This window comes from Gymnodraco acuticeps, unplaced genomic scaffold, assembly GCF_902827175.1.
Source record: "Gymnodraco acuticeps unplaced genomic scaffold, fGymAcu1.1, whole genome shotgun sequence".
NCBI lineage: Eukaryota > Metazoa > Chordata > Actinopteri > Perciformes > Bathydraconidae > Gymnodraco > Gymnodraco acuticeps.
Genome location: NW_022991091.1, coordinates 2,672,702 through 2,697,684, shown reverse-complemented (window position 1 = coordinate 2,697,684; position 24,983 = coordinate 2,672,702). Strand labels below are relative to the sequence as shown.

General features: G+C 40.4%; 1 protein-coding gene across 1 annotated transcript in view; it reads right to left on the bottom strand.

Annotated features, from left to right (window-relative positions):
* thsd7ba (thrombospondin, type I, domain containing 7Ba) overlaps positions 1-24,983 on the bottom strand; it is a 176,224-nt gene that overhangs the window by 75,719 nt on the left and 75,522 nt on the right. Inside the window, exons 8-12 of the mRNA XM_034236864.1 lie at positions 10,580-10,771; positions 8,145-8,376; positions 3,869-3,984; positions 2,059-2,191; positions 614-717 (exon numbers count right to left, since the gene is read on the bottom strand). Coding sequence (XP_034092755.1) covers positions 614-717; positions 2,059-2,191; positions 3,869-3,984; positions 8,145-8,376; positions 10,580-10,771 — 777 coding nt within the window. The remainder of the gene's footprint in view (positions 1-613; positions 718-2,058; positions 2,192-3,868; positions 3,985-8,144; positions 8,377-10,579; positions 10,772-24,983) is intronic.

Sequence of the window (24,983 nt, the reverse complement as noted above, 5' to 3'; positions counted from 1 at the left end):
TCACTTACCACTGTTTACAAGTCACAAGTGACAAACCTTCTTTCTGTTAATTAGGAATAATGCATGTTTACAGCTTTGTTCTTATCCTGTTACATTATTAATGGATTGTGTTCACTGAGAGGTTATTTTATTGCTAATTTGCGACTGTATGACACCAGAATCTGAAACCGTGCAGCACATATTCGTCATTTCATAAAAAGCCTCGATTGGAAGAGCACTATTGTATGCAATTTCCTAAAGTTTATTGCGTGAGTACTTCTCCACGTCTGTATGTATGGTTTGTGTTGGTTTAGTGTGTAACACGGCTGATTGTTTTTTGTCAACCTGCTGATGTGCTTGTAGCCATCTGACTTGCTGCATTCATTAATAAGAAACTCGAGTCGTGATAAGATCATCAAGACAACAGACGGAAAGGTTCATCTCGTTACACTCTCTGGACAAATTGCCTCCATCTTTTATGCTTCCATCACTTGCTTGTTAAAAGGAGCAGTTCTGAAAAGGGCTATTAGGTCTCATTAAATAAGGAAAGTAAATAGATGGAGGAGCAAGGTTTAAAATGGCCGCGGCTGACAAGTGTACAGAGCATGATAGCAGAGAAGAGAAAAACACTCGCCTCTTGTTTCCAGACCGTTTCCACAGGCTTCTGCCGGTCCAGATAATCCACGGCGAACAGACTCTGGAACCAAACTGCAGCTGTGCCACTTGTGTGTTCTCCACCTGCACGGAAACAGACAGACTGTGGGTTGACAGTGGGCTGCTTTTAGAGCTTCATTTACACAGCAAGTAAAGGATGGCCCAATCTTGTGTTGTTTATTTTGGTTTATAATTCTAGATCTGCACCACATTCATGCAATGCAACCTTTATATAGGCAGGGAAAACTGCCATGTGTCATCACTGATGGTGCAATAAATGAAAAAAATGTTGCAATGTGTCTGAGCCACACTGCTAACGTAATTGGTTATCCGGAGGAAAAGGTGTGATACATTTTGGTGTTACTCTACTTGAATGTCTTTTCAATTTCACTGCCAGGAATACAATGAACTGATAGATACTATTGGTAATTCATTCAAACTTTAAAACATATATTTATAAACTCCTTATTATAATTTGATAATTGAAAGTCATTATTAACAATCTAGAAAGGCATTTTCATGACATGCATTGTTCCACTTTACTTCATTTCTCTGACAGCTGGAAAGATTTGAGTTTTGAATCCCACACTGTCCATTTAAAAATCAGGACTCGTGTCCAGAAGAGTTGAATCTGAATATTCACGAGGATAAAGTTCCTTTGTGTGTTGAGAACAGTGTCCCACTTCTTCAACTGTAAAACCCATTTTGGATCAGCTGGATATGCATATTCACAAAGTTTAAAAACAGGTTGGTTTTTTTGAACTCATGAAGGATACATGGTTCTCACAGGAAACAACAATACTTTACAAACATATGATAATCCTAAGTAATATAATGTATTCCTGTAGAACTAATTAACAAACAATGTTAGCACAACCCTATGTGTAAAGCAGTAAAATACAAATACACATAAATCCATCAGTATTATATAATCCCTCAAAGTTAAACATAGATATCTAAAGGAGTCCCATTCCAACATTAAATATGACAGCTTTTTATAGAAATGTAATTTCCAGTCGCTGCTGGGTGGTGTTAGCCTATCATTTCAGAGTTTTATTTAGATTTCCATATTTTAACCAATATGCAACATACATATTATTTTACTATAGTTTTAAACCAAAACGGTATTTTGCTTTTTCATCACAGCTGTCATTCAATTCCTTTCCTAATAGGTGTGATTTAAAGATGATGATGTTATGTTGAAAGGTTTCCGAAATGTATGTATCTGACAATTTATCTGAACAAGCACAAATATGCAGCAATGTTTAACAGTAGTTAGTTACGTTACATTATAAGCTGTGAGATAATGTATGTCAAAAGCTAAAGTATCCATCAAAAACAACCTTGAGTTGCAGTTATACTACTATACAGCAGACAAACTTATTCTTGGATAGGAAAGAAAAATGGTTTAAACAGTGTTTTTACCTATAGTCCAGACACACAGGAAGCGATTCACACTCTCTTTCCTCATACAGTGTGTCTGGGCACTCTTGACCTCCATTAGCAGACCTCTGAATGATGGTCCTGTATCGAGACTGTGTAGCAGCAGTGTCATTTCCTGTTGAACGTGGAACACAATCTTCACAAAAAGGCTGCATCAGGTGGCAGAGTAGTTGCACAGTTGTATTCAAATGAATGTTTTCCAGGAGGAAGAGAAAGGAATGAGACTAAAAGGCTGACTTGTGTTGTTTGGGACACTATATAAATGGTGACACAATATCAGCAGTGCAGTGTAAGGTCTTAAAGTTGGATTATTATCTGGCCCTGCTTCTGTGATGTCCTCCACTTCACTGCGGTCTGTTTTTGGACACACTGCAATGTAATGGCTTCATTTGGCTCACGCTCCAAGGCTCATTACACAACGCTAATTACTAAACATTGAAAATGGTGCAATTAAGACAGTGATTACATCATCAGTGCACCCGAGACGAGATGCCTGCTCAATTCTTATTATTATTAAAAACAATTAAACCTTTTTTATTTTATTTCCATGATACTCACAGTACACATATTGAAACCCATTAAAAATCAATTTTCTTCTTCATGTGTCGGCTTAATGTAATGGACAGTTAACATTGTCATTTACACTTAAATGTGATTATTGAACACACTGGAGACGTCAAGGAAGAGCATATTTGTAAAGCGGCATTTTAGTATTTAGCAGCATTTAAATACTTGATAATGCTTGCCTCATATTCACAACAAATGTAAGTATATGCTGAATAACTTACTATTATTTTCACGTTAGATTAGTATGCCTATTACTTTTTTAATTTCTTCATCAATTGTTTGAGCTAAATAGTATTTTTAGTTTTATTAGGAAAACATATATATTTTTTATTTTGGAATAAATCAGTCAATCAATTGTAAGCCATCGCTATGGTATCAATTTACTGATACATAATCATACTATTTTTAGCTCTAATATTTAGTAACATACCAGTATGTAACTGTAAATATGTAATTGTTGTTGTACTATTAACAGTACACTTAGGTTTTGATTTACTCTATTTTGAAGTACACTATATTTACCAGGGCCATACCCAATAGTTTGAAGCTTCATTAATTACAATGAAACCCTAATGTATGAATCAACGTTTAATGCTTCTCTATTCATTCAGTTTAAACCCTGTGTGTCTTCACAGGTCATGAGGCTACACTAATGCTATTTGTATACTCTAAATGTATAGGACTAAATTCCACTGGAGGCTGTTTCAGACTCCATTATCAATAAATCCAAGAGTGTTGTGAAGTTCAAACGTCATAATCGATTCATAAAAATACCTAATGATGCTAAAAACTACACCATTTTTTAACGTGACAACATTATCAGCTTCAATTCATATTCCCTGGTGTAAACATCATGTTTACCATGATCAGAAAACAAAGTGCTCCACTGCTTGTCACACACAAAGAGAGATAACCTGTATTTATGGTGCAGTCTAGAAGCAATTTAACAACACCATAAATCAAATGTATAAATACATTTTTTTCTTTCAATTATTTTATAGTGATAACGTCATCATATATCAGATCTGAAAGCTTCATTTGAAAAGCTAGAGTATTTGTGTTTAATAAGAACAAACAAAACCTTTTTCAAAACATTTCAATACTTACCAATAATTATAGGAGGACTTTTATATTAGAATAGAAGAGTAATTTGTGTAAAAGTGTTGTTGTTGATGTGTTAGACAGGCATTACCAGGAGTTAATATAAATGCATGAGGAGAGCTACCTGGCATACAGGTTGATGGGCAGGCCGTCCATTCGCTGAAGGGTGTAACAACGCAGTCTGTCTTGCAGGGGAGCAAACAGGGCCGGACGGTTTGTGGACGAGCAGAATCTGAGCACCTAAACATGCAGACAAACAGAGGTCTTAAATCCCCTTCACTCCCCAGGCGATAAATGATAAATGTCCTGGGTCTCGCTGTTAACAGGAGAGTGCAGTGAAACTACTGCCCTGTCCTTGACATCACACATCTCCCCACAGAAAACATAATTGATGACATGCCACCCCCCACCCCCCGCCTGCACGCTCAGGAAAAAAGGAAGAGAAATATAAAAATTGCAGCTTTCACTCACATTCAGTTGAAAACCAGAGCACAAAGAATGCCTTATGAAAAGAAAAATCCTCCCGCCATTCAAGCACACAACTAATTTGTTTACTTTTAAAGCCAAGTTATCTTAAGGTTGGACACATAAACATGTTTATATTGATCAAAGAACAAAATGTCTGGCTTGTGGACAAACTCATAGAGAATGATCCCCTGGTTAAAACTGATCTGATTGTAGTTCTCAATTGTAAACACATATCCCAGCCAGCATGTTTCCTTGTTGAACGAAGATTTTCCAACACATCTTGTTGTGTCTGATACAGGAATAGTTCATTTGCTAACATATATAAACTTCTTAATATGATAATATGCCACTCGTGTAGCTAAAGTAGGGGAAACCTGGTGAGTGCATTTATCTCTTCATATACACGCATAGCGCAGCCACAGAAGTCTTTTGCTGTCACCAAGGAGACAGAGTGTTCTGGGAGGAAAATCAATCAATGTCCACAGCACGACTGCTAATTAAACCTGAGGATATGCAAACGGTTTACCAATGAATCACTCCTGCTATACCAAGGACACTATAACCAGGTTTTAAAGAGCTCTTACCAGACCTCTACCAATTTGTTTGTCTCAAGATAGAAAATAATCACGTATTACCTCTATTATAAGCTGCTATGTCTTGTGTTCCATATAGATAATGGAGCTTTTGGCTGTGTTGTATTTGGCACATTGTGCAAACATGAGGAGGTGTGGATTAATGCAGCTATGTTAAATCTTGAGCTTTGATGGGTTCATCAACAAGCAGAAGACATCCCCACCAACAACACACAGACACACACAGGAACACGCACCGCGACACACAGACAGCACAATTTTGTTTCAGAGTGAATGACTTTCTTTGACAACCAGATCCAGGTCTCACTAGACCCAGCATGGTGCCACATCACACTAACCGCAGAGAGCCAGCATGCACGGGAATGAGATCAAAGTATGCCAAAGGAGGCATGATGCAAAACCCCATCCTTTCTCAGATTCATCCCTCTTCTTCTCTCTCCCTCTTTGCAGAGATGCATGCCAGAGGGCATGGGAACGCAGCGGAGCAGCTGGGGGAATACTGTGCAGAACGCCAAGAAAGAGAGTCAGACCTACAGTGAGGCCGTGCAATCTGACTGTGACAAGGTTGGGAACATTAAATGTCCCTCAGGAAGTCATGATAATTATATATGCAATCAAATATGAATCAATAAGAAGATATTCTGATTAATTATGCACATTTATATACATTTGTTTGGAAAAAGCCGTTTCATTATGAAGGCAAATGAGTAAACACTGAAACTTATAATGTGTAATATAAAAAAGGGACATTAGTAAAGCAATGAATAGTTTTATGTCCAATCATTTCTATCAAATGCATGTCTTTTTTACTTTAACAGTTAAACAAATATGTGTATTCATATGAAACACTATGGCACCAATGTGGCCATAAGTCTTTTTAACCATTTGTTTAATACTAATTTAATTTAATTTACACAGCAACTTACAGCAGCATCTACACATCAATTAATTAACATAAACAATGAATAATATTACATGTGTTTCTTATGATTTTTCCTTTCTAATCTAATCAAATGTAAAAAGTTATGTTCACAGCCATAGAAAGCCGTACAATAAGTATCAATGCAAAATACAACATGTTATTATAACCAAAGCTATAGTTAGTTATTTTAATTACTTTGTTGAAACAAAGGGGAGCGAAAATTACATTTCAAAATTAATATTATGTGATGACTGGGGGCTATAAACTAAAAACCAGATAGACCCACTAATTCATTGAGCCAGTGTGCCCATGGAGATTGTTGCTAAGAAGGAAATGCTTCTTTGTTTGCAGACAGAAGTGACCCTTTTAAAGTATCAAAACATCCAATATATTCTGGGGCCATCTCCTTCTGATGGGAAGTATTTGGTAGTAATTATACACATTATTTTAGACATATTCTGAGATAAAGGAGGAATGACGCACTGGAAATGACTGAGTCTGAACGCTCCTGTGTATCCCTGTGTGGTCCTTTTTCAGTCCATGCTATCATAGTGTATCTGTCAACTGGAGAATTATCTTATCATATGAAGCTTGGGAAGTTATACAAGATATATGCTGTTCTATATGGACACCCTGATTATGTCTTCATACTGCACATTATGAAAAGACAGCAGAAAGGCCTGTTCTGGTGTAACTGAGTGAATAGTTATATACTGTATGCATCGGATGCTGTTCCATTAAATGGACACTCTGCAGTTATATATGAATAGCAAAGAAGTGATTGACTTCCCAGTGTACTGTACAGGCGAGATGTGTTGGTGGAGCAGAATTGACAGCATTCATTAAAGCCTCTGTGCTGGGAGATAGGACATTCATAAGAAAAAAGCCTCTCCATAATCCACTTTACGGCCCTGTCAATAATGTATTGCGCTAAATAAGGGCAAACTTTGTGAATTATTTATAAATTCATCTTCCTGGTGTGGGCTCCAACATCATTACAGAGACAGCACAAAAGCCCTTATTAGTGTTTGATATTGTATCGCTGAAAGAGGAGTAGATAATGGTGGAGCATAAGCAAAATGGATCTCACGTTCACAAAGAAATCCTAAACACAGGCAGAAAACCTAAATGAAGAGCTTAATGTACAAAACTCTGGGGATGTGTTTTCACAGTGCATCAAATCCTCTGGGTCATTTGTCAGTAAGTAAGACCACACACAATATCTTTAAGGGAGACACTTCTGGAAACTATGATCACATCTCAACTCCTCCCTCAGATTTCACAAAGCTCTTTTACTCCTCACTCATCATTTATTGTTTGTTTCTCTCGGGACCCATGTTCTAGTATCTAAAACAAGTAGCTGTGTCATATAAGTACAGAAGAAGAAAATATCCCGTTGCCAATCTGGCACAAGACAATGTTTTCGGGATTTGGAGACATCTATTGAACTCTGCTTTATTCAGAGTAGGGAAACACTGCTTGTTGGTGGGCTGAAACTACATTTATCTACCATCAGTACATATTTAAAAAAGAACACCTGCTCAATGCTTACAACAACTAGATCTGAAGTGACACAAAGCTTGTCGTGACAAAGGACGCCGAGGAAAAAGTCAAGTGTTACAGTAATGCAAACACTGTGTGAGCAGACCGGCTCAACACCATCCCAAGGTAACAGGAGAAAAAAAGGTGAGAAGTTATTGATTCGCCTCTCAACAGACCCTGAAAAACATGCCTGCAACGACATGCCCACCACATTAAGCTGTAAAGACACAGTGCTGCCCTGAAAACACATCTCACCTCGTTAAAAAAATCATTGCATGTATTGTTTGAACGTATGTGCAAAAACTCGATAATATGCTAACGTATAGAATTGAAGAACATATACATTGCTGCAGGAATGAGTCCTCAACCCAGAAATGAGTTAGTATCGTAGCATTTGTGGGCTGCTTTGTCTCAAAGGCAGGCTCTGCAATAATAACAATAGGGTGTTAATACAGGCTTACACAATTTGTTATATGATTTATACTTTTTCTCATTTGAAATAAAGCGTGTTAGTAAACAGCCCACTTGGGAATTTTTGAAGGTGTCTTTAAAAAGGGAAGTTGCTAAGTGTCAAAAGGAGACCACGTGTCCACCTTTAGCTTAGCGGTGTTGAGAAGTAATACAACCACCATGTAGTGTGTTTATAGCATTACCGTACATCTAATGCTGTTGGGTTGCATTTACGCAAAAGTGTTGTTAATATGCGGAGATTATCCTGCTGAACAAACTGTGTTAGATCTCTATTTGCCACAGATCTTATTTTCTGCAATATTATAAAATCCATAACTAAATGTATTGTAGTCTAGGGAAGCCCTTGCAATGCACCACTCTATTGCAATAACACATTAGTAATTGGCTAAGGTCAGAGAGTTTACCTTTTACTTGTGACAGGTCCAACGTTCTTCTTTATGCAGCTGACTTTGCGGATCTGAACCCCCATGGCACAGGTGAGAGTCCCGTTCAGGAAGCTGGTTCCATTGAGGTCCATGGGGGAATCCTCAATACAGGGTCCCCACGCTGACGCCTCCCAATACAGCATCATACAAGGGTGGTCGTTGCAGACCCTCCACTCCTCCAGGGCTGGAGCTGCAGGACACCCCCTTCCCTCTGGGCACCGGAACACAGGACACAACCACAGTCACAGAAATGAACACTAATGAGTGACTCTATAACTGCTGAGTATTTTAGGATTTTCCTGTGTTTACGAACAAGCTGCAACTGCTCATGCCCTTCTAAAAAAGCAGGATCATTATGCAGATTGCATGTGATTGGCACTGAATATAAAATACATTTCTTCTAAAGTAACAGGCTGCAGTTAGCAGCTGGAAGTCAAATGCTAATATTATCATTGACCGCTGGCTGCACAGCTACAAAACAAATGTTTGTCCGGGTTAGCTGAGCAGACACTTTACAAGTTACAACAAGTTTGTATAACAAATTAAAAGTGACAGTAAGGTTACTGTAACAGAATGAACAGGCAAATGCAAACACTTCCCACAATCCCACTGCTTTTTCTAGCCCCTGCTACTTGTATCCTGATCCATATATCTAGTCACGTTTCTAGTTTAGTCTAGTTTGAAAACATACTGTACTGTTCTGTATTTAAACTCAAAATGGCTGTTCGATTGGCTTACACAGCAAAGTATCACCACAGTGAGACATTATAATCACCTCCTAAGTGACTCATACCTTCTCCATTTGTAGAAAGGTGACATCGCCAGTTCAATAGGATCATGCTGAGGTGAATGCTCACATGTAGTGTATAGAAGTAACAAATGTGCAAATATGTGGTAATTGAGCAGTCCTTTACTGTGGAAATAATTCATTTGTAATTTAATGTGTTTTTAATTAAAAAAATGATCTGTGTTTGAAAATGTTTACTTTTTGTTTTATTTCATAGGTTTTTAAATCCTAATGTGTCATTTCAGATCCCACCCTTCTTTTTAATGTGTACGTATTGGGCGAAATAAAGTACTGTTTTATGATCAACTGATCACATCATCCAAAGGATTAACATATTGATGTGTCACATACACATTCATGTATATGTGAGCACAAAGACCACAAGTACACATTGGGTGGGGGGTATTTATTAACAATATACTTGGGACCACTTTGGTTGGGATCTGTCCAATCTACCTAGAGGTGAAACAAGGGACAGCTCTCTAGGAGTAGCATCAGAGGTGTCATCTGCAGAGGAGTAAGTGCACTAAAGTGAACTGTGACTCACAGAAGGGACGAGGATGACTTTGTCACTGAACCAACTGCCCCCTCCAGTCTGTTTCCTATCCACCAGCTCTTCCACACTGACACGCAACATGTAGGCACATAAACCAAATTACAGCAAACATTCACACACACATGCTTCCGCCTGTCAAGCAGATAGCCAGCAACATGCTATTAAACAACCCAGTGTGAAACACGGCTTAAGCTGCAAGATTCTTTCATCAGCTGCTCCTGCAGATAGGCGTTTGGTTACAGGGATTAATGGGTAGCAGCTAGCTGCAAAGATGCCAACGTTTGAAGTACAACAAAAATACCGGCCAGAGAAAGACCCTGGGATAATGGATGGTCAACTCAAATGTTTTTAGGATGAAAAATGTCTAAATCGACAGAAATAAAAGCCCAAATAATCCCACTGTGTTGGTGAAGCACTCTTTGGCTCAATTCACTTTTATTTTTTGTTTGCCAAGTTAAACTTTAGGTTTCTTAGTTTTGACTCCTCCTAGTGGCAATGTATCATGGATCCTGCAATCTATTATCTGTACCACAGATGGTAATACAAAAAGAGTATGCCCCTGATTTAGCATTGCACTCCTGCCAAAATCTGCAGCCTACGTTAACCATAATGCAACATGACCAAAGGCAGTTCAGTTGGAGATGTAACCTAAAATGACATCATTAACTGCAATGTATTAGTATTACTTCCCATGAATTGTAGGACGCTGTATTTTAGAGTTAGTGTCCCATTTGCGATGTCTGCTGTCAATTATGCAATTTCGACTCCCAGGCACCCTTTCACCCTTATAACTCTAATTAAGGCGTTCTTTGGCTTGAAAAATATCTTTAAAAAAAGAAAATGAGGTGAATAATTGATGGGGCTCCCCCTTAAGTAATAAACCTGTTTTGTCAACCAAGTTGTGCTCAAATATCCTGTTTAATCTTCCATGAGCAGTATACTGTAGTGTAGATATTAAATGTAACTGAGAATTACTAAACGGCATGTAAAAATGTGTTCCTCTCCCACCTAAAGTCTTGTATTTTTCCGGTGGAAAAGGGTTTGAAAGAAACTGTGGAGAAGTTGCAGTACCGTTCCCTGGGATGGCCAGCACAGTGCGAGTGCGGCTCTGTCGACCCTCGGCTGTCTTGGTGGCACAGCTGTGTGAGCAGGGTAACCAGGACGACCAGGGGCCAACCACACAGTCTGCAGGACAGGCCACCTCGCAGGACACTGCTGTGGGGGGGTGGTCGTCTACACAGTGAGCAACGGGCACATCCTCCCCTGAGGAAGACAGGATAGATGAAATTGAGATGGGTTCCATATAAATCATGATTAGAATAGTTACACTACATGCATCTTCACTTTATTAGACAGCAATCAGAAAAGGCTTCAAATCCTGATTCCGGTAAAGGATGCAAGGTTATATCAGAAGCACAGACAAAGTGTAACATTATAACAGATGTAAAAGGCTAGGTCAAAATCTACATAGCAGTTGCCTAAAATACATATGTAAACTGAGTTGCAAAGATTAATCGATTGGTTGTCAATTTTTTAATTATCATCAGCTATAATAATCAGTTTGAGTTCATTTTCAAGGAAAATAGTACAAATTATCTGATTCCAGCTTCTTAAATGTGAATTTTGTCTGGTTTCTGTAAACTGAAAATATTTGACAAAGGATATTCAAGTACGTCTTCTTGAGCTTGGCTGTCTGACATTTCAGAAACCCAACAATTAATCAAATAATCAGGAAGGAAATCAAATTAAACTGATGTCAATGTAAAGCCCTACATATGAAAAATAAATGGACAGATGAATTGTGAACAAAATACACAAAACAGCTTGAGAGAGGAGGTCAATTTTATTCTTAACACCTTGAAAAATATAGTGTAAATGGAGTTCACACAGAGTACCACTTCTCTGACATATTCTGCTTGTCAAGGGTTTCAGTTGTTTACCATTTTCTGTCAGGGTAGAGGAATGTGCAGAGAGAGGTGTGCAGTCGTGGCATGGAAATAGATGATGATGGGATCTCATTGTTGACACTGTAGCAATGTTGATGCCAGGCGTAAACATAATCAGGCTTACTCTAAATACAATCTAAATATGAAAACATGATAATGCAGGTGAGTAAGAGGCTTACTGTAGGTGGTTGTTATTAGTAACAAATGTAAGACTCAGATATTACTATTTGTGGTGGTGATAATGAGTTTTTCTTCTATTTTGGAAGGGGTTGAAATGTATAAATAAACACATTTCCTTTCATTCACATTAAACTAAGGCAGGAATCCTTTTTGAGCGTTAGGAAAATTGTGTCAAACAAAAATAGAGCTTCATTTTGTCTAAAGAAAATTATCAGGCCATCCAATTGGTATTCTGAGCTAGTTCTAAAAGCTATCCTTCAGCTTTCATCTTGCAGTCATGCTATTAAATATGTATCACAGCTTCCAGGATTGAAACAGCTACAGAAATGACAGAGCATTTTCTCCTTACTGTACTGCCGTGATAATGACTCTCAGTGTCTAATTAAACTCTGAAATTAAATATTCCCACATTAATTCCCTTGGTAAAAAACAAAAACATCCCTTGTATTTTTGTCAGACTTGAACATATTTTTAGACAGTCTTTCTCTGCCCAACAGAGAATCAGATCAATTTCAGAAACATGGATGCCATCCTAATGTCAAAACAATGCCAGCAGCAGCAGAAGCATTGTTTTTGTATACACACTGCAGTATCATTAACTTGGATGAACTCTGCCACTACATCATGCTATTATGGTTTAACAATAACAACCCCAGGGCAGATTTGTCATCAATTTCTCTTTTTTCTTTCTTCTCTGAGCGAGTACCTTTGATGCAGAGGAGGGCAGTGGAGAGAGCAAACGCTGGTGTCGCCTCATCAGACAGATGGGAAATACTCCCTTGGGGAGTTTGAAAACCTTTCACTCATGAAGTTAAAGCGTCAGAGACGTCCAGCCATCAAAGTAACTGGTGTGTATACAGCCAGAGATGTTAGTCTGCTTGAAGATGTGGGGAAGTCCCAAAAGGATACTGTGTGGGAAGCATTAGTCCTTTTGTAAGTAAGTAGAAATAAGAATAACAACAGAAGAGCTGATGCATTTTGTGGAAGTGAGACTTTTTCAGAAGTACACGATGGAGTAAGTATTATAAAGTACAATAATACATTACATGGAACATTTCCGGAAGTGAATAATCTTTATAATTATACATCTCCAACTACACCTGATCTGGAGGCAGCTGCACTTGAATATGAATTTTACTGATACTTTACATAATTATTTTGAGCTGGAAGTGAGATTTTTAGCTGGGGCAAATCTATTGTCTCTGCTCAGCATGGCTCCCACCAGGTTATTATTTCAGGTGTATAAAGCATGGACCCCTGAATGTGAGCATAAAAGAGAGTAATAGGAATTGCCAATTTGAAAATGTAATCTTAAATGAAACCTTTACTGTATCAAGGAATGGTTGAAGAATATTTCCAAGTGTACGCTAAGAACAGAGATGTCGAAACGATTATTTTCAGGTAGGATATCCAAAAATAATCATAATTGAAGCCTTACTTTACCATGTATGTAACTCTGACAATAATTGTTTGCTGCAAATTGATACCATACAAATAAATGTAGCACAGTATTATATAATTAATTGTCAAATCAATGCCGTTCAAAAATACTGGTTCTAAAAAAATAGATCTAAATAATATATTAAGGAGAAGCATCTGAAGGTAACATAAGCTCCCAAGCAACACGTTTCATAATTCAGGACATAGAAGAAACAAACAAAAGAGACAAACATAAACACTTTATTTAAAGCACAATGACATGTTTGTACATTGGACAATGGCATATCCAAGGCTACTCAATGTCTGCTTTTTACATGTGAAATCCTCCAGGAAACATAGACTCCTATTTTTTTCAAAGCTATGAGATACAAACGATTCATATAGCCACTATTCCCTGAATGAGCAGAAAATTAAATGTCCATTTTAATTGTTTTTAATTAATACTCTGCATACAGAACAAAACACGATGGGTTCGTTCTCTTTCTCCAGTTTGCAAACACATGGTAGCAGTTGTTAAGCCAAATAGCCGCTACAATACTGTTAAATGGATGTATTGTTTCAGCAAAACGCATTGCCAGAAGAAGAGCAGAAGGCAGCCAGAGCCTCACACAATAGTGCACAAAGGGGTGTGCAAGAATACAAACCCTATGTTCAGCTAAGCCTCCTTACTGAGGCAACATTATAGGAAGCTATTTTGACATACTGTATGTATATTAATACTTTTGGTGTTCCATAAACCAATGTGCAAAAGACTATGCAGCGCTGTTATGTCATGCGAACAAATGTCAGGTTTCCTGCTCTCGGCTGTTTTTAAGGAATTATTTAGATGTATTATTGCCAACAGTGGAAAAATGAGTAATTATTAAACAAATGTTCTGCTTGAGAGTCACAAAGGACTAGCAAACAAAACTAACAAACGACTTGCCTAGAAACAGTGCCTAAAGAAAAATGGAATGAAAACATGACTCCTTATACACAACTGGTGTATTTGTGAGTGTGTGAGACTACATGTGTGTGTGTGGGGGGGGAGGACTCTGCAAATAGATGGCTGCCCTAGGGGTCCTTTTGCATTATTAATACTGGGATCTGTAGTTGGGGCTCTTACTCAGATATAATACTGCATGCAATTTCAACATGATTCCCATTCTGCTCGCCCACCTACCAATTAATCTTCATCATTGTTAATATTCAGGTAGATGTAGAAAAAATGTTCGCCTTTGCTTAAACGTTCATAATCACATCACTTTTTAAGACAAAGCTGGCAATGAAATAGGGAAATTGTAGAAAATCACTCTGACATCAAAGTAGCCTGGGTCACTAATTTATGTTTTCGCCTGTCTATCATATAAGTTCAGTCTCACAGCAAAGTTTAGTGCTGCTTTCCTACAGTATATTCATCGAGTAATATTGACCAGTTGAGGCTGATGGTTACCATTCAGTGCTGCTGGGATATTGGGTTTACAAATGTCAGAGCCTCAGTATGTTTGGGAAGATTGGCCAACATTCATCTATGTCAGCTGTCAGTCACAGGTGCACCCAATATGTTGGAGTCAGCATGCCCCATGGTGTGTGCTTAGTGCTGGGAAATGGGACTGACTTCTACTGTTGGCTGTGCAGAGTGGGAGCTGTCAAAACAACTTCACCAAGCCTGAGGGCAGAAAATGCATCGGGTCGGGCGAACACAGCACTTTTTCTTTCTTTCTTTGACGTAGTTTACAGCCCAATAACGTTAAGGGAATACAAAAAGCACCCATTAGCCTCTCTGTGTGAGATGCCATATTATTTTATGGCAGTTTGCAACAATTGTCAAAGACAGCATGAGAGGCAAATCCCTAGCCACTTACTGTATGACACATATGAGAATAAGGGTGATAATTGTGTTTTTCTTAACATGAGTGTTCAATCTTTCTCCTGCCACCTGCCTTTGTAAACAGACAAATCAAATGCTAATGTGCACATGCAGCTTAATTTGACTCATTGAAAAGTACGTATTCACAAGAATATTGCAAGGTTTATGCAAAATATATTGAAATAATTTGGAAAATGCAATTGCAGTGAAATAGAAAAAGCAACAAAGCTACGAAAAATAACAAAAGAAGGATATTAAAAGCCTTATAATTAGAACAAAAGTACAATCCCCCATGGTATTAACATAATAATAGTCTCATTTACTGAGAGCCGAAAGATCTGAAAGAGTAAATAACACCATTTCATCCATACCTGAGGGGCTTTAGGAATTACCTCATGTATTTCCTGAGCAATACAAGCCAGGCTGTGAGTGATAGAAGATATTTTCTGATTGCTTGAGCAGCCATAGATAATATTTTAAACCCCATCAGATAAACTTTGTCGGGAAAGTGCCGTCTCTCCCCCTTCAAAGGCATACACTTTCCCTGACAGCTTAAAAAAAAAATGTTTAAGATTTGAAATGCAGAGTAGTTTTATGCTGAGAAACTGAAAAATAAATGCTTACTCAATCAAGGAGTAAAGTAGAGAAAACACTCAATATCTCTTTGGCGCCTCTCTTTTCATTGAAGTTCACAGGCTTAAACGGTTCCTGCACTTTGGTGTAAATATATTTTCACATCTACAAATTATTTTCACAGCTAACCATTTGTTTTTCTTTGGAATATCTTCATGAAATATCTAACAAATGCGGCTGCACACTGGGAGCATTGTGAACCCCATGCTCCAAGTGACTCAATACACACTGACAATAAACTGAACCATTGAAAAAAGGTCAGCAGTTTTTATGTTCAGTGCATAAAAGCGTGGTCCTAATGGAGCACCTTCTAAAGGACGGCGAACAATTGTTGTCAGCCAAGAAAAGCCTGACCTTTCCACATGCGCCTGCCCTCAGCAATACATGAGAGGAACTGAGAGCATTTATATTTATTGCAGGCAAAAATTTACAACAAAGTGCCTGGTTAAGGATTTCAACATTCAGAATTCAGAATTTCACATTGTGTTTGGTGGGGGGGACAGCCAATGTGAATCCCATCATTTAAGACGATTAGCTTTATTTATAGAGCAAATAAAAACAACTACAACTCATCTAAAAGGAAGTGGAAGACATAGTAGAACACAGAGAGCAAGCACAATGAAATGAAAAGCATACATTAAAGGCCATGTTAAAACACTTTGACTTCAAATCTAATTAAAGCTGCAAGCAGCGTTGAGCGGGTCTTCGACGCTCCGCAGGCTGTTGTCCGCACGTCGACGTGTGTGTCTAGGTGTCTCGAGGACTCGGCCTATGGCAAACGTGGGAAGTTTCAGGCCGATCGGACAATGTCTTTGAGTTACAGCAGTAACACAAACATTGTGTTTGACGGCGAGTGATCTGTCGCCATGGCAACGGAATTTAATGACACCCCATAATACGCCTAGATGTGTTGAGGGCTGCATCGTTATGAAACCTGTGAAGTTTTGTGCCGTTTGGAGCATGTTAACTGGAGTTATGAGAAAACCGTGTTTCACGGCGACCATTTTGTTACCATAGCAACGACATTTGAAGAAATCTCAAAACTAACACATATATGTGTCTAGGGCTTGACGGTTAGCACACGTGAAGTTTGGGGCCGTTTGGACGATTTTCCATTGAATTACGACAACACTGGTTTTTTTGGCGAGGGATGCGTTGCCATGGAAACGGCATATGATGACATCCCATAATTTGCGTAGAGCTGTTGAGGGCCGGACCATTAGCCATCATCTGAAGTCTGGTGCCGTTTGGACCATTTTCATAGGAGTAACAGCGACACCGTGTTTCATGGCGAGGGATCTGTTGCCATGGAAACGGCATATGATGACATCCCATAATGGACGTAGAACGGTTGAGGGCCGGACCACTAATGATAGTTTGAAGTCTGGTGCCGTTCGGACGATTTTCCATTGAATTATGACAACACCATGTTTCATGGCGAGGGATCTGTTGCCATGGCAACGACATATGATGACATCCCTTAACGGCCCGTCCACACAGTGGCGTGCGTTGAAGCTTCCAACGCTTCTGCCCATTCACTTTGAATGGGGTGACGTCACTTTTAGCCGAACTGCATCGTGGGAAGCGACGCGGAGCGTCGCTGGCGTGACTCGCTGCAAAAGTTGAGCAATGTTCAACTCTTGACGCCTCGGCAGAGGCGTCAGCCAATCGAATCATATGCCAGTCCAAGCTCTAGCCAATCAAACCGCTGCTTGTGTGTCAGGGGCGGGAGATTCATGTGATTGGTTGTTGATCGAGTGTCAGACACGCCCGCCGGCAAGCGTCAACGCACGCCGCTGTGTGGACGGGCCGTAATTGACATAGAGCTGTTGAGGGCCGGACCATTAAAGATAGTCTGAAGTCTGGTGCTGTTTGGACCATTTTCCATTGAATTACAACAACATCGTATTTTTTGGCGAAGGATGTGTTGCCATGGAAACGGCATATGGTGAGATCTCAGATTTAATGGAGAGCTGTTGAGGCATGGACCGGTGATATAAAAGTGAAGATTGGGGGACGATGGGACCGTGTCCATTGGAGTTACAGCGACACCGTGTTTTATGGCGAAGGATCCGTTACCATGGTAACGCCATATTAAGTAACATCAGATTTGACGTAGAGCTTTTCAGGGCTGCAGTGTTAACCATCATGTGAAGTTTGGTGGTGTTCTGAGCAAGTCAATTTGAGTTATGACATCATCGTGTTCCATGGCGAGGGATCGCCTAGCATCGAGCGAACGCGAACTTTGGCGCCAAATCACGGCTATGCCGTGCGAAATCATTTTTTTCTTTTTTCTTTAGTTTTTTCTTTAATTTAGTCGCTCCGCGAGCGACTAAATTGATCATAACGATATCAATTATGCAAGTTGCAGTCACGTGAATCCGCCCACGTGACTGGGCTTGCGCGGCCTATCAGCCGTCATGATTTCCGAACCTTTTCTGTGCTTTTGCCGGTCGTTTTCCCTGTTTTTGGGTGTGTTTCGCTGCGTGACCGATTTCAATAGGGTCTTCGCCGACCTCTGGTCTCAGACCCTAATAAATATTCAGCCACTGTTGACCACACAGTGAGGTAAATGACTCCAGTGGTTACGATTTAAAACTCCACACGCTGGATGAATGGAGCATAAAGCAGACTTTACGTGAATAAGAGAACAAGCTGTGGCTGAAGATGCGGGACACTGAGCGACTGACTTATTTCGAGATTTCCTCTGAGAAACAGGGCAAGCCTACATGAGCTAGATTGCAAACAGGTTCTGTTTTCTGTTTATTCTTCCCAGAGAACTTTCCCTTCTGATCCATAAACAGCTCTGAACTCCAGCTGAATCATCTGTGACTCCTCTCAAACATAGCTTCAGACAAAGACAGGCCAGCTGATTTGTTTGGAGGATTAGAAGGCAAGCTGCTTCTATACTAATATGTTGACACGCACACAAATCACAGATGCTTCCTGACATCATATCAGATTATGGTATACAATCCTTTTATCATGGCAGGATTGCCACTTCTTCCTCTCCTGTCTCTCGCTCCTCTCCACCTGTCTCATCTTGTCATCTTTTTCTTTGTAGCATTAGGAAGTGAAATGGATTGAAGCCGAGCAGCCAACAGTGCCTGTGTATGCAGGCACTTTACTCTCCACTGTCAGTCTACATATCTCTGCCGTAGCAGCTCCAGACTCCCACAGCTCTTTCCAAAGAACTGTGAAACACTGTAACATGTTATTTGAAACTCTTCACATAATCCCACCACAGGGACATAAAGCTTAGAAGATAAAGCTATTATCAATCCACGGACAGTCGTTAGTTTAACTTAATTTTGAATGAAACTGTGGCTAAAAGTATCCAAGATGAGTGGGGTTTTAAAACACTTGTTTTAACAAACATTGGTTACAATTGAAACAGTGTATTCAGTTCAATCTGTAATTGTAATCATTATACAATTCTAACTGTTTAAAGTTTTCAATTCTTTTTTTACTAAAATGATCTGTTCCATGTAATTTCTATGAGAATAATATGAATGCACTGAATGTTTGATACCTAATACCCACCAAATATTTCTGTAAGTATTATTTCCCCAAAGTAATTAAAGAGGCCCTTTTATGGTTTTTCTTTCGCAGGGATCACCAACTACATTTGTCCAAGGGCCGAAATGTAATCAATAGACACTATCGCGGGCCAGCGATTTTTATATAGCCCAGAATTTTATAAATAGTATTCAGATTACTTTTACAGATGGGTATGTTTTGGTGAACAGGAGACACTTATTTTACTGTTTTCATGGCTTATCAAGAACTCAAACACAACATTGGTGTCATTCTGGACAGCTCTCTCATCTGCACCCCACATAAAAAACATCACCCGGACTGCATTCTTTGTACTGTCTTAAAACCTTTCCTTGGAATATGTTATGAATTGTAAGGTGTCCTTGGGTGCTTTGAAAGGCGCCCCTAAATAGAATGAATTATCATTATTATGTATTATCTGAAACGATGTAATAACTTTTAAAACTTTTTCCAGTCACTTGCCCCATGCATTCAGCAGCAGCAGGCCATTCACTTTGATTTCATCCCGTTATGAAATGTCATCATTTCGACAATAAAGAAATGCTACATAAACGTTATCTTGCACTTTTTATCTAACCATCTCCGTTTCTAACTTTCAATATATTTTAAAAGAGATCCCTCTCTCATCTGCGTGCGGGGGCGGGGCCTCACAGACACGCTGCATCTCTCTCTCGCTCACAGACATGCTGCAGCGCTGTGCAGTGTGCACACAGTTCTGCCGGTAATGAATATTACATTTTGTGAGGAAACTTTTCCACCAATAATTCCAATAAGTATTCCAAAATGTATTCACTTCAGGTTTACGAAAGTAACTGTATTCAGATTACTCGTTTTTCAAAGTAACGCCAGCTGAATACAGTTAGCCTATTTGATGTTTGTATTCTGATTACGTAACGCCGTTATGTATTCCGTTACAACCCAACCCTGCTTCTAGGCTACTGTCCCGCAGCTCCAGCCTCTCTGTTGGACTCTGTCGCAGCGGGGCTACTGCTGTGCTGCGGAGCGCATTAACCAGACTCTTCACAACGAAGGATCACTTCTTCTTCAGGGGAGGGAAGGTTTCGCAGTACGCAGTCTACTGTCCCGCAGCTGCTGCCTCTCTGTTGGACTCCGGTACTGCACCTTACTCACGAGACGTTGTAAACAAAGAAATGGGTGGGGGGCGAACGCAGTAACCACTCCGCCAACGCCACAGTCACCCCCGTCGTGCGGGCCGGATGAGAATGTCTGGCGGGCCGGATGTGGCCCGCGGGCCGCCAGTTGGTGGTCACTGCGTGTGTTATACAGGTTTTTGTGCATGTCCTTTTAAAACAGCCCTTTCACAACTGAAAAAGAGTTATTGTGGCATTCAGATTGTTCTGGTTTATATTTTGAGAATATGGTAGTTCTATTTCATCCTTACTGACCACCAGAGGTGGTGCTTAGCACTGAATATCTTCTGTCTCGCGCATGCGCAGGTCGAATATGTATATCAACAAAGTCACATGTGACCTCGTTTGACCCCGGAAGGCATAAGTTCCGGTGTTGTCAACTAGTTCAGTCCTTTTTCATCTTCTCGCTGCACAGGTTACTACTTTATGAGTAGAAGCCAAGCTAGCTTATTGAAAATTAGATTCTAGCTCATCGCTACCTGTAGCCTTGTGATCGTCTCGATCGGAGCTGCGGGCTAGAAAACGCTCGCCCTCCAAAGGCTGCGACGAGCTATCAGCCTCCCAAGGGAGGGGACCGCAATGTTTACCGCTCGGACACCAGGAGCTCCGGACCGGTAAAGAGCGGACGCTCCTGCACGTCAGTTGGTGAGATCGCTACCATTTATTGCTGTTGTGCCAGTGCTTGAATTGGAATGAAAAAGGTGCCAGTACTCTAAAATCAGCAACTTTTTCAAGTCAATTTTATATATACAGCCCACAAACAAGAATTTGGCTACTACAATGCTGGTGGGTTTGTCTCTTTACTACTGTATATTTTAGAAAGGTTCACTGTACTTAACATTTTTTATGATAGGCAGCGGATATGGCTAAAGCTCAGTAAGGTCAATATTAACTGAAAATATAGCAATCAAAGTCTAGATCTTCTGCTGAAGACACATGAAGCAGAGACCTTTCAGGTGAGAGCCCCTCTGGTGGTGTTCAACATTAATGACAAGGAAACAAAGCTCTGGTCAGAAGCATTTTTTATAAAAAGCTTTAACAAAATTAAGTATTTCTGTACATTTTGAATGCAATCTAACTTTCCAACTCAGAAAACGAAAAAGTGCCAAAAGTCTTCTCACATGGCTGAGCTGCTTTGCAATATACTTCACCACTGAAGAATACAAATATGTATAAAGTAAACTATGATGCAATCTAACTTTCCAACTCAGAAAAATGATAAAGAGCATGAACAAAGAACATGTAAAAACAAATGCAAAATTTGCACAATCTAAAATGAGAAACTGTAACTGCAAGTAACAAAGTCTGAGCCATGGTAAAGAGTTACATTGAACACCAAGCTGATCAGATAACTCCCTGGTTGGTCTGAAGTCCTTCTATCTCCAGGATCTGTACAAATCGGCACATTATGCCAAAAGTCTTCTCACTGGGTGAGCTGCTTTGCAATATACTTCACATTGTTAGAAAAGGCTCCAGAAGGCCTTGGGGACATCAGTATCAGGGGCTGGAGCTGGACAGGCTCTTTCATCAGCACTTCTCCTTCCCTTTGCCAGCCAGGACCTCACATACTGTTCCGGATTGAACTGTCCTAGTGATGGTCCATTACATTTAATGAAAACCAGGCTGGACAGTCGGCTGACAGAGAGAGCATTCCTTTTTGCAGTAAGGATATCGTTCATGCAGCTGAATGCCCGCTCACACTCACTAGTGGAGACAGCAATGGTTCGGACTGCTTTCAGTAGAGGCTCCATGGCAGCAGGTGTACGGGATGCCCTGGTTTCCTTGTATTCACGAAAGCCCTAAACAGTCTCTCTTCTGTCCACTTTCAGCACTTCGCACAAACGTAGCACCTCTACGTCCCCATACTGTACGTCTAACTCCTCTTCAGGCCAACTTCCAGGATGGATAACTTTCATGTCCTGGATTAGCTGATTGTCCCGGGCCTCCCGGCCATGTAATGGGATTTCTCTTGTGCTGACATGAGAGGAGGTTGTGGAAGTCATTCTGTGTCTCAGATTCTCTACCATACTGCGGAAAAACTGACCTGCATGAATCTGTACAAGCCTGCCATTCTCACGCAGGGCAACACCCTTGAAGGACTTCTCAGCTAGAGCTGTATGAACTGTAGTCATGTGTGGGCCAGGCATGGTGACCATGGATTCAAAAACTCGTATTTCTCGAGTTAAGAGCCTATCTGCTGTAGGCAGTGTCATCTCTCTTTTTTGGAGTTGCCGAGAGAGGTCGCTGAGCTCTGTGAGCGCATCGTACATCAGTCCCAGATTGCTGACAAACGTTGCAGATGTGAGCACATCATCCAGGCCCTTGTACTTTGCTCTGTCTCTGGAATCCCTGCTCGTGTCGTTTGCAGCATTTGTGAAGTGATCATGAAGCACTCGGTAGTTTTCCCAGACTGCTCTGACGCTCCTTTCACTTGAAGCCACCCAGCGGATGGACAAAACACGCCCTATCACCAGGAGACGCTGTCCGACTGCTTGCGCACACTGCGCTAACTGCCTCTGATTTTTGGGGGAGGCATGGAACAAGGAATAGAGTTTGTCAAAAAAGATCTGGAAATGATTGAGCCCTGAGACCTCCTTGACCACATCCCCAACTGCCAGCTCTAGACGATGATTGGAGCAGTGCCACACAAACAGGCTTGGGAATTTACTACACAACTGGGTAGCAACGCCTGTTCTCTTCCCTAGCATGACTGAAGCCCCATCACATGCAAAAGAAACGAAACACTGACCTAAAAAGTCCTCGTTAAAATCTCTTCCAAGACACTCCATTAACGCCTTTGTGATGTCATCAGCCGTTGTTCCATCCAACTCGATCAGCTCCCAAAAAAACGTTTCGGGCTCAGCATCAGCTAATGCTGAGCGTAGACACACAACAAGCACCGTTTTACCACTAATAGTGGTAGATTCATCGACCAAAACACAGAGTTTTCTTTGGTTTTCTTTAATGTCTTTTGCCAATTTTTTCTTCAGCTCATGAGCTATGTGGTCGATGATTTCGCCACAGGTTTTATTGGAGTGCAAAACCCTGCCCACGTTCAGCCCATTCAGTTTCTGTACATTAAAATCAATTGGCATGTCTGTGAATGGCCGGCTATGTTGGCCAATTTTATATGCCGTTCGAAAAACTCTGATAGTGGTGTCTAATTCAGATTTATGCATAGACTGCACTTGATGTTGAATAGTTTCACGTGAAGCAGATGTAAGGATGTCAGCAGCTTTTACATGGGCTTGTGATTCTTTATGTTCTTTGATTTTTTTTCTCAGGCTAGCTTGTTGTTTGCCCTTGTCAACACCGAAATTAGACACTGCACACTCACCCCATTCAGTTGACAGTTTCAGTCCTTGTCCAGTGTGTATTCCCAAAGATTTGACATCTCTGCATATCCGACATCCTAGCTTCTTATCTTTAAGAAGGAGCCATGCATTGGTCTTGCAAAAATATTGCACCTGGTCCGTTGTCCAGCAGTCAGGTGCATCGCTTTGCCCGGTGTTGGTGGTGGCAGTTGCGCCAGCAGCAGCTAACGTTAGAGGCTCTGGAGGAGGCGGCGGAGCTAGTGCTAATGCTAATGCACTAGAACTTGGAGCAGGAGGATCAACCAAAGAAAGCTCCCCATCAGACACAATTTCCAACACAGGCACAGCATTCTCTGTATTTGAAGTTTCTTCCGGCGACAACCGCTGTCTTTTTGCACTTTTATTAATCCACGCTAACATTTTAGAAATGCTAATTTGTGACGTGACTTGCTTTCCTTCTCTCGGGGGCGTGCCTGCTCTGTTCTATCACTCTACATAGCCACCCACTGGGTGGGAGTTGCACTGCATAAACACAACACACGTGCATCTAGTTATGTAAATTGTAAAGCATTAAAACATGGTTTTACTAACAGTTTTCAGTATGTTGTTACTTCGGCATTATTATTATTATTATTATTATTATTTTGAAACGTGTATTACTATTAAATCACGGTCAAATAGGTTAATTTTGACATAGTCGTTTCCACCACAGTATTTACATGGAGAAGATAAGCCCCGCCCCCTCTCCAGCACGTTCTGTTTGAATGACAGGAGTAAACAGCTGACAGCCGCTGTGAAACTCCAGCGGTTAGAGCGATGAGAATGTCCGTTCGGCACCTCATGACGCATCTACTGAGTACCGGGCGGCTGTATATATATATATTAGGAGTGTAACGGTACACGTACCTGTACCGAAATTATTCGGTACGGGCCCTTCGGTTCGGTACAGGTGTGTACCGAAGTGTACCGAACGAATATAACGTTGAACGTAAACAATTGAGAACGTGAACAACTTCTTGGAAGTAATCTCAGGTGCTGCGTCGCAGCATTCAGAGTAATTTGCTCACATTGGGTTCAACGCGTCATAGAGCGAGCAAGTCATTTCATTGGATGAGAGGCATACTATAAGAGCTGGTCAGAGGGATGCGTTCAAATGTAGTCAGTAATTTGAGGAACTGTTGAAAATTAATGGCGAACGCAGATAAAGTTGAGCTCGAAAATCCTCCAGCATCATTGAAGTCTCCGGTTTGGGAACATTTTGGTTTTGCAGTTACGTACAAGGATGACGGACAAAGACAGGTGGACCGAACCAAAGCTGTTTGTCGGCATTGTTCAACTAAAATTGGTTACGCGGCTGGCAATTCATCAAACTTGCACACTCTTGAAAAGGCATCACCCGAACGT